Here is a 16,705-nt window from a genome sequence, read left to right as displayed (position 1 = left end):
CTCCCAGGGCAGGCAGAGCACCTGGAGCCGCGGGAGGAGCCGGAGGTGGGAGGGCACCGGGGGCAGCCCCTCGTTCCCAGCCAGCCCCGGCTGCGGGAGCCTCCGCGTCCCCTCCGTGCGCTCGGCGCAGTTGCCATCTAGCGGTGCGGGAGCGGCCGGGCTTCCGTGGAGCCACAGGGAAATAAATATTCGCGTTTTCCCGGAAAGTTCCATCCCTGCCCAGCTCATGGAGGGGGAGAGGAAAGCACCGGCTGCAGCTCCTGCTGTGGATTGGGAAGGCAAAGAGCAGTGGATGGGAGAGACTCGTGAACACGAGCATCAGGGCTGGAAAGAAAAGCTCTGGTCCAGAGAGAAAGGTGGTGAAAAAGCAAATCTGTGAGGATTTGGGCTCCAATGCACAAGCACGGTGCAGCAGGAGCGGACACAGATACCCAAGGACCTGATGTATTAACTATAGATTTCCCCTTGAATCCTGTGTTCAGTTTTGGGCCCCTCACTACAAGAAGGACATTGAGGTGCTGGAGAATGTCCAGAGAAGGGCAATGGAGCTGAGGGCTCAGTCTGATGAGAAGGGGGCAGCCTGGGGAAAAGGGGGTCCAAGGAGTCCTTATTGCTCTTTACAACTCCCTGGCAGCGGGGTGGAGCTGGGGGGCGGGGTGTGGTGATCAGGCTTTTCCCCCAGACAACAAATGTGTTGTGGTTTAATCAGGACAAGAGGACAGGACAAGAGGAAATGGCCTCAAGTTTTGCCAGAGAAGGTTTAAATGGGATATTAAGAAAAATTTCTTCACTGAAAGGATTGTCAAGCATTTCAACAGGCTCTTCAGGGAAGCGGTGGAGTCACCATCCCTGGAGGGATTTACAAGTCCTGTAGAAGTGGCACTTGGGGACATGGTTTAGTGATGGGCTTGGCAGTGTTAACAGCCGGGCTCAGTGATCTTAGAGGTCATTTCCAGTCTAAATGGTTCTGTGATTTACAAGGTGTTTTTTAGCTCCAGACAGGCTCTGGGCTGATCCTGCAGCCTGAACGCCCCTCAGTGGCTGGGGAGCATGAGGTGCATTCCTGGAGCATATTGGGTTTGGTTTCATCTGAAAGGAATCTGGTTGATACTGGCCCAAGCCAGGCCTCTCCTGAGCTGCTCCAGGACACAATCCAAAAGTGGGGGAAGCTGTGAGATGGATTTCAGAAGTGCACCCCAGAGCCAAATTAATGGATCAGGCGCAGCCCAACAGAGCTTTGGTGAAAAGGGACTTTCCTGTCTGTGCAAGAGCTGCTGGCCCCTCTCCTACACCCCAGAAACAGAAGGACCCAAGGGAGTTACCAAGCCCCTGCTGAGGCCCTGAGGATGCTAAGTGGCCTCAGGTGAGCCCCCCTGCACCCACCTGCTGCCCACTGGGCTGGGAGCTCCATTTGAGGCTAGGTCAGCACTGTGAGCCCTCTCTCAAGCTGTGCTGCAGCTCCAGCCTTCTGTCCTGGCCACATTCAGGCTGAGGTGGGGCAGCCCCAGGTCATGGATGGACCTTGGGCAGGAGGCACAGGCAGCTTTGTGACAAGCTGGGGCGACCCTGCTCCTGCTGCTCCCCCTTAACAGGAGTGCAAACCACCCCAGCACAGGTGCTCAGGTGCCCAGGCTGATCCTCTCCTTCCCTGGTGGTGGAGCCCAGAGTGGGGCAGTGCGGGGCCCTGCAGTAGGTGGGCAGAGGGATGTGCTGGCTGGGAGATGCTCACTGGGTGCCTGCAGCAGCAGCAGTGCCTGTGGGGTGGTGGCTGGGGCAGCTCCAGGCTGAGCTCCAAGCTGTTCTCCAGCCCTCTGCCTTTTCTGGACCAGCCCATCCTTCCATTGTGTGGGACAGGGGACTCTGTCCCTGAGGGGCAATGCTCACATTCCCAGCTTCCTCACAGCACTCCCCAGCACTCCACAGGGAAAGAGGTGCTTTAACTTCAACAGCTGGGCAGGACTGGCCTCCCCCAGGCTGCAGAAAGGGCAGAGCAGCACAGACCCACACACCCACCAGCAGCAGTTTGACCAGACCACAACCCCCATCAAAATGTGCTGGCAAGAAAAATCCACATGAAGCTTGGACAATTGTGTCCATGCTTATCCCAGCTATTCTGGGCACTGTGTGACTGACTGTAGTGTCATTCATCTTCCTTTGAAGCTTTGTGCTACCAGAAGGAAGTCCATTAAAGTGCAGCTTCACAAAGATTATACTTGGTGACATTTGAAAGCATTAACGTCCCCAGTACAGGAACAAAGAACAGAATGGTCTTTGTATGGATATGGATAAATAAGGAAATGGAAAACCTACATTAAAACAAGGGCATGAATTGAGCAGCAACCTCCTCTGAACACTCAACTCCTGTTTCTCAAGTCTTAAAACATGAAATGAGCAAAATTGTTCATCATATTCATCTGGTATCTGAGGGGTGACTCCCAGCCTTGTCCTCCTTCCAGCAGCCCCCTCTCCCTGAGGCAGGTCACTGCTGCAGAGGGAAGTGCATTCCCTGGCTTCTCTCTCTTCTTCCCTTTTACAAACACTTTTCTCGGCCCAGCTTACTAGGTTTTTTTATTTACAAAGCACAGCTCCAACCCTTTACATAAATATGTTTCACTGAAAAGAGCCTGAGTCACTGCTGTATCAGTATTAATATGAATAAATATTGGAAATCTAAGACTATCTACTTGTTTTACATTGGAAAAGGGTGGAAAAAAGAAGCTCTTGCTCCAGAACCTCTCAGATGTCTGAAGCAGCCTCCTGCATCCCAACTTGTGTGACTGATAGAGTTCAGAGATCAACACTCCCTTGGGCAGGGGTCAAGGCAGAAGTGCCTCCAACCCTCTAAATTATGGATTTAACCTCTCCTTTGGTTCCACTCACAGTCCAAAGCTCTTGTTGCCTGTTCCTTTCAAATTAAATAATCCCTTTAACCCCCTTGTTCTGCCTTTTCTCCCTGGGCTTTTTGTACACACAGTTCCATTCACCCCATCCTTAGTGCTGGTCATGGGTCACCCCAGTCCTCCTCCTGTGTGTAACATCTGCACACCAAGCACCTGCCCACAGGACTTACCCTGTGAGCTGTTCCAATCCTCTTATTAGGACACCTTCCAAAAATAAGAATAAATTGTAACTTGAGCCATACCCATGGCCACAGGATGGCACACAAGGCAATGTGCTGAGCACAGGCACAGCAGAAGCTGTGTGGTGAGTAATCTCTGAAATAAAAGCAAAAGAGTTATAAGATGTAAAGGTAGCTGCAATTCAGCCACGGCTCTGGGTCACCACACTTTAACAAATATTAAAGACATCAAAACCACTGCACCAAGGATAAACAGTTGGGCTTTCTGCATCACCAACTACGCTGCTGTTTTCCCAAGAGAACATGATGTTTTCTAGTTTGGTGCTTCTTTGTAATGCTTTTAGTTTCTCACTCTATTTGTCTGTTCCAGTTTGTGAACAACCTCCTTCCAGTCACCTCAACCAGCCCCAGAGGAGGGCTCCATGTCCCCTCACCCTGGATATGCCCCTGCAGATGCACAGCTTGGGTGAGTGCCATGCCTATGGAGAGATGCATGTACAGTCTATACACACACACATCTTCAAGGGAATACGCTGGAGCTCACTCTGGGTTACCTTGGGGAAATGGAATTTCCAGGAATTAAGTCAGTATCTATCCAGGGGACACCTTGATTTTCCAGAATACCTCCTACAGTTCAGGTGTTCCCAAGCCACACACAGCCCATCCCCAGAAGTCCCACACCTGTGGGAATAACACTGTGTTGCTCTTATGACTCAAACAATATTCCTGATTTCCCATAAACATTTACTATGATCATCAATATAGTAGAAGCAAACCCACCAAGTATTTCTATGATTAATGCAAATAATGGGAGGTATATCCACCACCACAGACAGAAAAAGGATTTCTCTCTATTTGAGATGGACACATTCTGCAAGTAGGTATTTTTAATTACTTTTTTTCTCATTTTCACAGCAGTCTGTTCCTGCTCCTCTTCTGTTCCCGACTTAAGCCCTGGCAATGGGCCTGCAAGGAAAGTGTTGTGTTGCTTCTCCTTTCAGACTTGCACATCACAGATTAGAAGCAAGCACACAACTAAGCCAAGGAACACACATTAGTTAGTGTGGTCCATCTGTCCAAGGGAAGCTGCTCTTACATTTATCTGCTTTATTATCTTCTAATTAATCACGTATTATCAGTGGTTAACATGCTCTCACCAAGATGCATGTACCCACTTAGCAAATTAATAAAATCAGCTAATGAGTGCCCACATTTGGCAGCTGTGAAGGCTCCCCCTCTGGGTGTCTTGGTGCTCTGTGGGTGCTCATTTTTGACACACCCAGGTGCACGACAGCCTGAGCTGCAGCTACCAGTCTGCACCCAGATTCCCCTTCCCTCCCTGACAATGCTGCCCCATCCCAGTCATACTTCTTCCCCCTTTGTGCATGGATAATTTCCAGACTTGACAGCACCACCACCCTTTCTCCCTGTGTGGGAGTTCATCCCCAGGAGCCCATCACCTTCCTCACCATCCCTGACATGCCTGTGGCTCCCAGGAGGACTGAAGGCCCTCACCCCCATGTACTCACCAGCACCATGCACACCCCCACCAGCCCTGGGAGCAGCACCAGGGGCCACAATATGAGTCCACCACAGTCCTCTGGCACTGCCTGTGCCAGAGACAAGGAAACACAACTTGGACAGGTCTTCTGTTGCCTTTGGAAGTTGTCAGCTCTTGCAGGTGGCTCTTCACCTCCAAAACCTGCTGTCTTCAGCTTCCACATCTCCTGCTTTCCCTTCTTTGGAGTATTTGAAAGCAGTGTCAGGCCCTGCTCTCTGCCACGTGAACAGGAAGGTGGTGGTGGGCATGAGATCTGCTCCCACCAGCCACAGCCACTGGCATCATCCTCATCCCTGCAGGCCATACTCACCCCTGTCCCTGCTCTGCTCACACACTCAAACTTTCCTGCGCTTTGGTCAAACTGCTCCTGCTACAAATTCCTGACTCCACACCTCCCCATGGCAGGCCAGCAGCACTTCCCTGGCTTTTCCTCTGTTCCCCTGACCCCCTGGGCCAGCATGGTGATATCCCCACGAGGGTCCCCACACAACAGTGCCACCAGATCCAGCCCACCCCACATGGAATGCCCAGACAACACCCAGCACTAATGAAGTGACCTTCAGCCATTAAGCTCCTGCTAATAATCGAACCCCACTGACCTCATCAGTTGCCAGGATGAATCCCACAGAGATCATTCCTGCTCCTGAATTCCTCCCAGGCCTTGGGCCATCTCCTGCTCCCAGCTCCCACCCTGACCCAGCAGTACCTGGCACCAAGGGTATCTGTCCCTGAGATAACAGGGAACACTGCAGGACAGTGGCACCACTGGTAGGGTCTCCAAGCTACCAAACCTGTTCCAGTCCTACTGACACAGCAGCAACTCCCATCAGCAGAGAGCAAAACACAATGGGAACCTTTCAAAGCACCATGCTTTTAAAACACACCACTTCAGCCACAAGACAAGCACTGACAAATTTTCAGTTTTATTAAAAAAATTCTAGCAGCAAAACCTGTAACAATTCAAAAAACAACCAAAAAAAAAAAAAAAAAAAGAAGAAAGAAGACCAAACCTTCAAAAGAACATGACACAGAAAGAGATGGAGATGGAGAGAGACAGATGTGGGGTTGCTCCACCGTTCACTCCAGTTCCTTATAGCGGGCGAACATGACCCTCCGGACGGCGTCGCGGTACGTCTCGTTGGACTGCCTCTTGGGGGGCTTCCCTGGGGCCCCCAGCCCAGGGCCCTTCCTCCTGTTTTCTGCCTGCAAACAGACACAGCTTGTGTCAGTGATTCCTCCTCCCATAAATAAAAAGCTTCCCTGGGCTGCTACAGGAGTGCTGAGTGCTCCCGTGTGGATCCGCGAGCGGAGGAAGAGCAAGCGCTCTGTGTTCCTCCTAAAGCTCTTTGGGAAAAACTACAGAGCTTTGTGGGCAACAAAGGCAGCCAGCAAATGCCCAGGGGGAATCAAACCCCAGGGATCAGCCATGGAGGAGCAGACAGAGGAGTGGGCAGCCAAGGTGGGCAGCCAAGGGTGGGCAGTGCCAGCAGCCATGGGCGAGCCAGGATTGAACACGAGCAAAGGAAAGCTCTGGGCTCCTGGGGAGCTGTTTGCAGTTTGCCTGCATTGGCACAAGCTCAGCTGTTCTCTCTAACAGAGCTCCCATGGGCACTGGTACCTCGCTCGGAATTTCAACCAGTTTTGAAGGACTGGCTTCTGCAGCCAGCAGCTGCATTATTCAGCAATACCTGCCTGGAGTTAGCCCAGGAGAGCAGGCCTGAGGCTGGAATTTTCTCTGGCTTTTCAGTCCAACCTACCTGAACACCAGAGACCTCACCAGCTGGGCCAAGAGATCAGAGTTGTGTGGGGCTGGCATGGTCACATGGCTTTGCCCAGCATGACTTGGGAGTGAAAGGCAAGCACATTTTTCTTCTGGCCTTTCTATGAACTGCAGGAGGGCTGTGCTCTGCCATCAGCTCCCCATCCAGAGGGGGAGCCCTGATGGGAGCTCAGACCTGCCAGAGTGTGGCGCTGGAGCTGGCTCTGGGCACAGGGACCTCACCACGAGGACTGAGCAGCAGCTGGGACCAGTTCCTGCTGTCTGCACTGAAGAGGGACTCTTGCCTCATGTATATGGGCTTAAGCAAACATGCGTCACAAAGCCGCAAATATTTGCTTTAATGATCTACTTGACTTCAGGCTGAACATCACCCTGTGAACCCTGCTCCAAGCTGCCTGTCCCTCAGCAGAGAGCTGTGGACACCACAGCACCTGGCCAGCCACAGACCTGCCACCAGAACACAGCATTGCTCGCGTGGCCCTGGGCAAGGCAGAGCAGACCCTGCCCCAGGCTGTGTCTCTGACAAACCCTCTGCAGCAAATAAAGGTCCACTGAGAGACCAGCCTGTCACACTAGGCAGGATCTACCTGACCCTGCCTGTCCCTGACATCCTTTGCCCATGGGCCTCTGCTCCTTGTCAGGTGCTGTATCTTGGTATTATCTTCTGATGTCCAGAGTCTGCAAGAGCCTCACAAGTGCTAAGCAGTGCAGACACAGAGCATCTTGGGCCCTGTGGCTTGGCTATGCTCACAGCTCCCCAGGGGAAGTTCACCTTTTTCCCCAGCTCACATCACTGCAGAGAACTGAGCTGGTGACCAGTTCAAACCCCAGCCTGGCCTTGAGCAGGTACTAATGAGATGCTCACACCCTTCCTGCTCACTGTTACTCTATTTTCAACACCTCCAGATCCGTACAAATTCTAACCTTGTCCTACAGCCAACATACTTGCAGCCCCTCCCAGCCTGCAAAGTTCATCGGTGCACACATATTATTCCATCAAGCAGGTGCTGAGATTTGCAGCCTGACTTGAACTCCCTCCAGCTGTCCTGGGAAACATTATGGGCTGCAGGACAGTGATGTGCTCTGAAAGGCAGGGAAGACTCACCTCCACTGGTGATGCTGTGCCCTGCTGGTTGTGGCCAAAGCCCTTCTTCCACCCTGGAGACTGCACCATTCGGTTCCCTTTGTTGTTACTGTCAAGCCTTGGGTCATAGTCACTGCAAAAGAACCAGAAGCAATTGTCCAGTCTTGCAATGCTTCAAACACACACCAGGGATATTTAGCTTTGCTAATAGAACCTTCATTGACACTTCAGTCTCTCATGAGGGATATCCAAGTTTCTTGCCAGAAGCACACCGCCTAAGGAAACCATCAGGGCAGATTCTGTGTGCAGGGCTCACACACCTCTGAGTGCACAATTTCTTGTCCCACCTCAGGGGGAAATACACCAGGGCACAGGAAATGAGCTCAGGCTTCAAAATATTTACAGTGTAAGCAAGCCAGGAGCCTTCTGTGCTTGTATTTCTTAATTAAAGTCTTAGCAATAGCATGAAAGCAAAGTCCAATCCCCGCTGCTCTGTTAGAGCTTTCCTTTCTCCCAGTGCTGTGGTCACGGAGCTCAACAGATGCAGTGTTGATTCGGACACTTTCTCCCACCTCATTACTCATCCAAGACCCATTATCCAAAAGCCACAGTTCTGAAAACCTCTCAGCACAAAAGACTCTTCCTCCAGACAATTTCTACTTTCTGGCTGCTGGTGACACTGCGCACAAACTGTTTTAGTTTATCCACAGCTATTCCAGGAAAACAGAGGGAAGAGAAGATGTGGATGTTTAAACTGCAAGACACAGAGGACAGGTCTCCTTCTGAGGTGCTGTGCCAGAAGAAACAGGCACATAACCAGTTCCATGCTCAACACATGGCTGGCCGCTCCCCAGCCCACTGAACACGCGAGCTCACAGCAGGCAGGCCTGTCGGGAGCTTCACACAGCACGCACTCTCTTCCTCCACCTACTCCCAGCGAGATGGAAACAGCTCCCAGCGTTCCTCTGAGTCAGGGAACAGATGAAACACAGCTTTGCTCTTTCTTTCAATGGCTACATGCCAGGACAGGAGGGCAGCAAGTGCCTTAAGGACGAGGTGGATGGGAACAGGCTGTGTTCTATTCTCTGTGTCCAGCCAGACACACTCAGACCCACATCTCACCCCTCCAGCACCAGGCAGCTTTTCTCTGCCCTGCCCCAAACCATTGTTTCCACCCCAGCCCCACCCTGTGTCCTGCAGCACAACAGGCTCTCATTTTGAGGAGCTCTGTCTCAGCCTGTCTGGCTGTTACTTTGCAGACCTACCCCACTGGACAATTCCCAGCCTTGGTCTGCCAGCAGCACACACCCCATCCCAGCCTCAGCACCCCCAAAGAGATGCACCCAGAACAGCCCTTACCTCTCTGAGTCCCGCTCATATCTGAGTCGTTTCCTCTCTGGTGAATCCATCTGCTGGAATTTCTCTCTCCGGTCATTTCCTTTGTCTTTATGCCTCCCCTTCACAACAGAAAGGGTAAATACAGGAGCTATGAAGGATCCAACACTGCAGGAGACTGCTCTGCACCCAGGTCTCATCTCATGCTCAGCTGGGGGGAAGGCTGTCCTGGGGACTCACAAACACTGAATGCTCACATCCCACATTCATTTGCTCTGTTCAGATGCCATCTGTTGGGCTGACCCAGGGCTGCTGCAGCCTTGCAGCTACTGCACCAGGAGCAGCTCTGACCTTCCAAACACTGGACAGGTACAGCTCTCCTGTCCCTGGCCAGGCAGCAGCAGTCCATACACCTCATTAGTTTTAGATGGAAATCTGTGTCTCACTTAGTCCAGAGCTCAGTGCTGGCTTGCAGGACAACAAAACCACACTCAGACCCTTCTGTGAGGAGCGAGATCTGCTCTTAGAAGTCACAGAACTACCTACAGGTCCCTGTGCAGAATGAGCCCTCAGTTCACTTTTGGGAGGCATCTGATGCCTGGTGCCTGTGTGGATGCCTGCTGACACCTGGAACATAAGTGGAGGGTCCTCCTGGCACCACCACCCCCCAGTGCAGAAGCACAAGCAGCTGCGTGCCCACCACCACAGACGCACCTCACGCTCTCTCTTCTCCAAATATGCCAGTTCCTGCTCAGATCGTTTAATCTTCATGTGAATCTCCAGGTTTTGCTGGATGGAGGAAGACAGAAGGCAGTGTCAAGCAGAGAACACAAGCTGTCAGGGTCATCTGCTCCACCCACAAGGAGCACAGGTAAAGCAGCATGCTCTTGTACCTGCACTGTACCAGGCACAGCAGCCTCTCTTGCAGCCCAGACCACCTGCTCCCCCACACAGGCCTGGAGCAGTAAGGAAGGCAACCAGTCCTATTTTAACCCATATGCAGCTTGGCTTTCCCAAAAGCAAGAGCTCAAAGGCAGCACAGAACATCAGAACATGGGGGTGCACGTGCCAAGTTCCTACTGCTCTCACACTTGTGTGTGCCAGCACACCACCCTCCCCAAGGCTCAGCTATCTCACTACAGCTTACAAAGTCACACCTTGATGTTACAGCACTCCCATGGCAGGAACAAGCAGTTCACACAATGCTTTGAACAGAGCTTTGGGGGAACTTTGCCTGCTGCTGTGTCGATTTCAGCACAGCTCTTCCCACCCAACCACTGCATTTTCCTTGCAGCTCACAAAGCCACTGAGCCAACGGCAACCCCCAGCTTCCCCATACCTTGTGCAGGTTGGAAAGCTGCTGGTGCTTGATGAGCACCTCCTTGTTGGGAAACTGCCTCCTGCACAGCAGGCAGGCCAGCTTGTTCCAGTCGGTCAGTTTGTCGTCGCTGGCCTTGGCCTTCCGCGCCTGCTCCTCGCGCGGCGCCGGCGGGTGCGCGGGAGGCGGCAGCCACTGAGCCTGGGACTGCTCCTCCTCTTCCTCCTCCTCCTCATTGTCACTGTCTCCTCCATACTCTCCCAGCAGTCCTATCAGAGGGTTCACCACCTTGGGCTGAGGGAAGTGGAGAGAAGTGTGACAATTTGTAGCATCAAGCCTGCCAGGCCAGCGGGGCTTTGCTTCCCCAGCCCATCTCCCCGTGACTCCTGTCTCTGTTCCCAGCAGCACAGGCAGGGAACAGGGAGGAGCTGGCTGGCTTCTTTCCCGTCTCACCACAAGGTGGAAGCCCTTCTGCTCTCTAGACAGGCCTTGCTTTGGTGCCAGGCTTTTCCAACTTGCAACACACCTGAGAGCACAAGAAGCCAGGCGAGGCAGTGGCTGTTTGGCAGCAAGCTACTGTCACTCACTTCCTCTAGAAATGGAGATCAGTGAGATTTGGCCTTCCTTAGCCTGGAGGTGGCTGGAAGAGTTTTCTGCCTTAGGACTGGCTGAGTGAGATCCTGCTTGAATGCAGGTAACCAATGTGCCCATGCTAGAAACCCACAAACAAAGTCAGACTTATAAAAACAAACTGCCTTCAATCCCCAGCACTCCCTCCTCTGGCATGAGAGACATGAGAAACATCTCTGGCACCTCTGGCACTCACAGTTGCAGCCAGGCTGTGCTGAGCCTCCCTAGAACTGTATCCAGGCTCACACAGGTCAAAACACAATCCTGTGGAGATACTTACTGGGGCTGCACTCTCTTCCTTTTTCACAGAAGGAGGTAAAGGCTTTTTAAAGACATCTTCTGCAGAGAACTTCTCCTCTCCAGTCTCAGTCTGAAACAGTCAAGAACAGGTCTTGAGACTGCCACAGCATGGACTCAGAGTACACAACATGTAAGCACTCATTCAAACAGGCCCCCAGGGAAACCAGGTGGTTGGCAGAAATGAGTTGTGGTTCTAGTGGGAGAGATTCCCATTCTGGGGAATCCAGAGCTCCCCTGGAGCTATACTCATGATTTCAGAGACAGCTGCAGCAGCTCACCATGCTGTCCCAGCCCACCCCACTCTCATTCTCTGCTACACTGTGATGCTGACAGTGATCTCAGTTGTGCCTCATAGCAGTGAGGGAGCTGGGGCAGGACCAGGTCACATTTGAGCAGCTCTGTGTGTGCACAAAGGACATGAAAACCACGTGCAAAGCCACCCCCACTGCCAGACAACACCGATTTTCTCTGCTGTGACTGTGGCACAACATATGGCCAGGCTCAGCCAGCATGGTGGGGTTTCCAGGATCCTCTTTATCCTGGACAGAGGGCACCAGAGACTGCAGCCAGCACTGCACAGGGTGAGCCTGTGATACTCAGCTGTGTGCTCAGCAGCACAAACAGTAGGCTGGGATGAAGCTTCACTTTCACACATTTTACAGAGAATTGGGCTGGAGCCCTGGACAGGCTCCAATTTAGTGGCTCATGAGTTACTCATACTTGACCAGGGAAGACAAGTGTTAACACCTTACCAGGCCTGTGCTCTCCTCCTTCTTCACAGAGGGAGGCAATGGCTTTTTGAAGACATCCTCTGTAAAGAATCTCTCCTCTCCAGCCTCATTCTGAAAAATCCAAGACTGGGCATTAGGCCAGTGATAACACAGGTGTCAGAGAGCACAGTGCAGCCAGGAAGCCACTCCTGAGCATCCATGGAAAACAGGCAAGTGGGAAAAATGATTTCTGCTGGAGATACTTTTACCCTCCATTCAGACAGGACCATGCTTCTCCTAGGTCAGTGTCCCTGAAAGCCACCATACCTGGTGACTCCTTGGCTGGCTTGTCACCAGCATCAGAGAGAGTTACAACCCAGGTGCCCAGTGCTGGTCATGCCACTGAGCACATTCAGACCAAGAAGCAAGGAAGAACACAAAGTTTCTGCACTGGTGGCTAAATCACTTCCAGCAACTCTCCTGGCATTCCTCAGGTCCTGTCAATATCACAGCCCTGGGTTCTGCTCAAACATCACTTTGGGCAGCTGCTCCCAACCAGCAGCTCCCACACTGGCATTTGCTGACTGGGAACAGCAGTGAAGGGCACTGTCCTGGGACTGGAGAGGGGCAGGAACTGCAGTTAGGGGAGAGCTGAGTATCCATCATCATCTGACTGGGTGTGTTTAAAGGTCTCTGTCAGTATTTTGTTGTCTATTACAACAGTTGGGTGCTTTCAGCAGCATGAGTGAAACATGTCTCAGTTACCTGGATGTGTCTGAATCCTTCATCACAAGGAAGGGATGAGAAGCCCTGGATTTAATTCAAGGAGAGAAAAAGTTCCAGAACTTACTCCCTGGCTGGACAATCACTATGTTCCTTTCCAGCTGCTGACCCCACTGTCTTCTCTCACTGTCCCTTCCTTTTGGAATCCTCTAATTACTCTCTACTTTCTAACCTCTTCCCTCAGCTTCCTGGTGTCAGGTCATGCCTGGAGCGAGTTACCTTAGCAGCAGTACTTTTCCCTTTGTCCTTTTTGTCCCTGTTGTCCCTGCAGTGTGGCTCCTTCCTGTCACTTGTCCACTCCTGGCTCCCGTGCCGCCGCCTCCTGCTCTCCGTCGGGGGTGGGGAGGGCTCCCGGTCTATTGTGACTTCCCTCTGAAAGAGGCATTTGCAGCAGGCTTAGCCCAGCCCCTGCAGAATTCTCACTGGGCTTCTCATCCTCGCTGAGCTGGGGAGACCAGCACAGTAGGAAGGGACTGCAGAGGGCAAAGGCTTCAGAACTGTGCTGGGGGAAAAGCTGAGCACGGCCAGGTACCACAGCACTGCCCTGCTCTCCCACAGCATGGACATCCCCAGGATCATGAAAACAAGATTATATTCCCAGAAAATCTCTGATGATCGTTCTTTTTTTTGCATCCTTACAGCTATTGCTGGCCAGGGGTGAGAAGCAAAGACACCACAGATGAAAACAGAGCTCTGCTGTCCATTCTTTCTTACAGACAGTCACATATCACATGTCTACAGCAAAATTCAGCTGTGATGCTCTGCCTGTAAGTCTGCTCAAGGAAAAGCAGACTAAAAACTCTTCAAAGTCAGAGCTTCAGAGGCCAGAGGCGGCTACAGCTGGATCAACACACAGCTAATGGGTTCCTAGCCTCTCATTAAGTTGATATTTTGCAACATGCATCCCTTTCACACAGGTCAGGAGACAGAGTGAAAAACACAAAGCTGCCTCTGTACTGCTCTACACTGGCTTGTCTTCAGGATGTGGCTGCAAAATTCCTCCAGAAAAGAGCAGTTTGTAAGAACATATTGCATGTAAAGCTTCCCTCCCACAGACTTACCTGAGTTCTGGGGTCATAGTATGTCCCAGCTATGGGATCATAGTAATTCCCAGTGTCAGGATCATAAATGTATGTGGACACATCTGATGGTGCTGAAAAGAGAGACAGGAGTTAGCACCACAGGCTTCCAAAAGCAGAACTTACCTTTTACAAAGACAAAAGCACAAACAAACATTACACTGGTGAAAGGATCAATAATGGGGAAGAATTCTTTTTTTCTCCTGGCAAGAGAGGTATGAGTATCTTCACATCCCTTGACCTACATAATCTTTTCTTTAAGGAGTAAGGGGGGTGATAAGTTTTCACAGTTCTGGTTAGGACTCTGGGAAAACTTCCATATCAAAACAAATTTACAGGAGCTGTGCTGAGATCACAAGACCACAACACTTGGTCATGAAATTCAGTAATTTCCCTAAGAATGGGGTAATGAGTATCTACATCCACCCACTCCTGTGAACAAGGAAAAGCTGTTCTCTCTCAATCCTGTTTAAAGTGATGACACCCCCCACATCCCTTCCACCCCACTGGTGCATGAAAGCTCCCAAGAAGAAAGGGGAGTGAACTATTTCTACAGGAAAAGCCAAAGGCCTTAAGGGTAGTAGGCCCAAAATGTCAGGAATGCTTCTCATTTCCAAAGTATCCTTTGACAGACCTCAGAAATGCTATATATAAATCACTAAAACAATCAGGAGTGCTCCTCCAGCTCCTGGCATTGCTGCATCAAATGTATTTTCTTCTGTCTTCTCTAGTAACTGCCAGGCTGATTTTATCCCATCAGTTTTCCACAACAAGGAAAAATAGGCAGCAAGTTTCCTTTATCTACATGTAGTTTCGCACAGTGAGAATAGAGAGAAACACATCATCAGATAGGAAAATGTGACTAAACAAAGTTGGCAAAGGAACTCACAAGTGGGTGTAGCAAACAAACCTACTCTTAGCCTTTAAAAATATTTTTGGGCTGATTTCTACATGTCAGTGCCCTTTTAAGGAAGAAAAGTCTCCACAGTAGGAGTGAAGCAGAGTTTAACTTACACTGAGCTCTGGTGCGTCTCTGTGATTCGCCACCCCTCCTGTCTCTCATGCCCCTTCTGCCCTGGAGTAAGTGAACAACACAAACAGATCAGAGACGCTTTAACAAACATCAGATTGCTTCTCCTCCCTCTAAAAGGCCCAAAGTTCAGGAGAAGGGCTCATTTATCCATCCTAAAGAGAGCACAAGCAGACAGGTTTTCATCTACAGAGCAGTGTCTGTAGATGTCAGCAGTGCCTGACACGGACACCGTCACAAAGCACGAGATCTCTGCTCAATATGCTCATAGCAATCTGTATGGAGGCCTTCACCCCATCCAGGATATGGGAAGAGTCCTGTAGTCTAGTAACAAACACTAAAGAGATCAGTCATCAGTGAAATCACTCTTTAAAGTGTGGCATCAAGTAACCCAGCCCAGAACTTCCTCCAGCAGCACTGACTTGCACTTCTATGCAATGATAATCAGTGTGAGGGGCAGAGCAGCAGTGTGCACATTTGAGCATTATCACCCCATCTTCAAACGTGCTGAAACATGTTTTCTGCAGTATTTCAGCAGCCCAAAGAGAAAAAGCCTAACAGAGCCAAGCCCATCATCCCCCAGTGCTCCCTCCCTTTAAGCAACCTGCAGGGAAGCTGTGCAGACCTACCGGGCCATAGTAGGAATTGTCACCGTGCTCCCCATAGTCATTCCTGTTGAGATAAAGGTGGCAAGTTAATGGCAATTTGGTTTTACACTAACCTCAGTATATTCAAAATGATCAGCAGGACCAATAAAGGCAGAAAGACCATCTTTTCTGGCCACATGTTGGACTGTGTCCATCCCAGGAGACAGACTTGGCAAACCACTGTCTCCACAAGAAATATGACTCCACTCTGCTGTGTCTGCAAAGATGAATCTCTCCACATGTTTTTTAAAAAGCTGAACCCACTAATTCCTGCAGAACAGGATTTGATGGCTGGACAACAAGATGCATTATGGTCACTAATCCCATTCTGCTCAATCACTGAAGCTTTTCAAGCTTCAATGCCTTCACTTCTCCAACATATTTTTTGGTTGTAGGAACATCTGTGCTAATTCCCATGCCAAACTTTAAGCACCTGCTCTGACAGCAGAGTTCCAGCCTCACTGTACAGCACATAAAGGACAACTCCACTGCCTCATCTGTCAGTACCTTCTCCTCCCTGTAGCAAGATTCACTTCCAACGTACGCCCATCAATGCAGATGGGGGGATCCAGGTTCTGCAGTATCTTCAGCAACCTCAGCGCCTCCTGAAAAAGGAAAAAGAATGTCCCTTTCCATGAGAAGGAAACAGCACATTTTACACATCCAGTCTGACAGAAAGGAATGTTTTGTGCTCAGTAGGACAAGAAACACAACAGTAAATATTAGTCTAAGTGTCAGTGAAGGGTATTTAGGATGTGACAAAAGGGATAAATGCAATGTGAGGTTCTCTGCTTGTCCTATAACCACTTACAGCAGCCAGCTGGGGACAGCATTCTCCTAGGGCTGCCAGGCAGTGCAGCACTGTGGCTGCTGCTGTCCCAAAGTGTTTTGGTAAACAGTCTCTGGACCAACATCAAAGAACAGCTGTGGAGTCTGGGAGCCACCCAGACAGAGAAAATATGAACCCTCCAACATGGGAGGGTCTGTTAATTGAGATTCTTGCCTTCTACAAACAAATTGGATTCAAGTTGTCTGCAAACCAAATACCTATGCAAGAAGTGTTCAAGTTTAGAGTGTCTTAAAAGAAACATACTGAGGTGAGAAACTTAATCAGTGTCACAGATTGTGACAACAATCGATCTTTGACTCCTAAAGCCAGAGAACAACAGCTGGACCAGCTGAGAAGAAAAGGGAGGAAAAGCCCTTTTTTTACTTCTACAGGAAAAGCCAAAGGCCTTAAGGGTAGTAGGCCCATAATGTCAGGAATGCTTCTCCTTTCCAAAGTGTCCTTTGACAGACCTCAGTCCATCAAATTCTTGTACCTGGTCAGACAAGCAGAAGAAAGGACTCACTCCAGCACAGCAGCCTC

At 50.6% G+C, this 16,705-nt stretch overlaps 1 protein-coding gene across 3 annotated transcripts in view; it reads right to left on the bottom strand.

The window, feature by feature from the left end:
* Positions 1 to 5,542: 5,542 nt before the first annotated feature.
* Positions 5,543 to 16,705, bottom strand: part of RBM6 (RNA binding motif protein 6) — a 58,917-nt gene continuing 47,754 nt past the window's right edge. For all 3 annotated transcript variants that reach the window (XM_063164476.1, XM_063164478.1, XM_063164477.1), the window contains 12 exons: positions 15,844 to 15,941; positions 15,319 to 15,361; positions 14,674 to 14,734; positions 13,642 to 13,733; positions 12,800 to 12,952; positions 11,840 to 11,929; positions 11,068 to 11,157; positions 10,179 to 10,451; positions 9,554 to 9,628; positions 8,864 to 8,961; positions 7,526 to 7,637; positions 5,543 to 5,843 (listed from right to left, as the gene is read on the bottom strand). In XM_063164476.1, coding sequence (XP_063020546.1) covers positions 5,718 to 5,843; positions 7,526 to 7,637; positions 8,864 to 8,961; positions 9,554 to 9,628; positions 10,179 to 10,451; positions 11,068 to 11,157; positions 11,840 to 11,929; positions 12,800 to 12,952; positions 13,642 to 13,733; positions 14,674 to 14,734; positions 15,319 to 15,361; positions 15,844 to 15,941 — 1,311 coding nt within the window. In that variant the 3' untranslated portion in view covers positions 5,543 to 5,717. The remainder of the gene's footprint in view (positions 5,844 to 7,525; positions 7,638 to 8,863; positions 8,962 to 9,553; positions 9,629 to 10,178; positions 10,452 to 11,067; positions 11,158 to 11,839; positions 11,930 to 12,799; positions 12,953 to 13,641; positions 13,734 to 14,673; positions 14,735 to 15,318; positions 15,362 to 15,843; positions 15,942 to 16,705) is intronic.

This window comes from Melospiza melodia, chromosome 10, assembly GCF_035770615.1.
Source record: "Melospiza melodia melodia isolate bMelMel2 chromosome 10, bMelMel2.pri, whole genome shotgun sequence".
Classification (NCBI taxonomy): Eukaryota; Metazoa; Chordata; class Aves; order Passeriformes; family Passerellidae; genus Melospiza; species Melospiza melodia.
The sequence above is the reverse complement of the archived record's forward strand: the minus strand, read 5'-3'. Positions and strand labels throughout refer to the sequence as shown.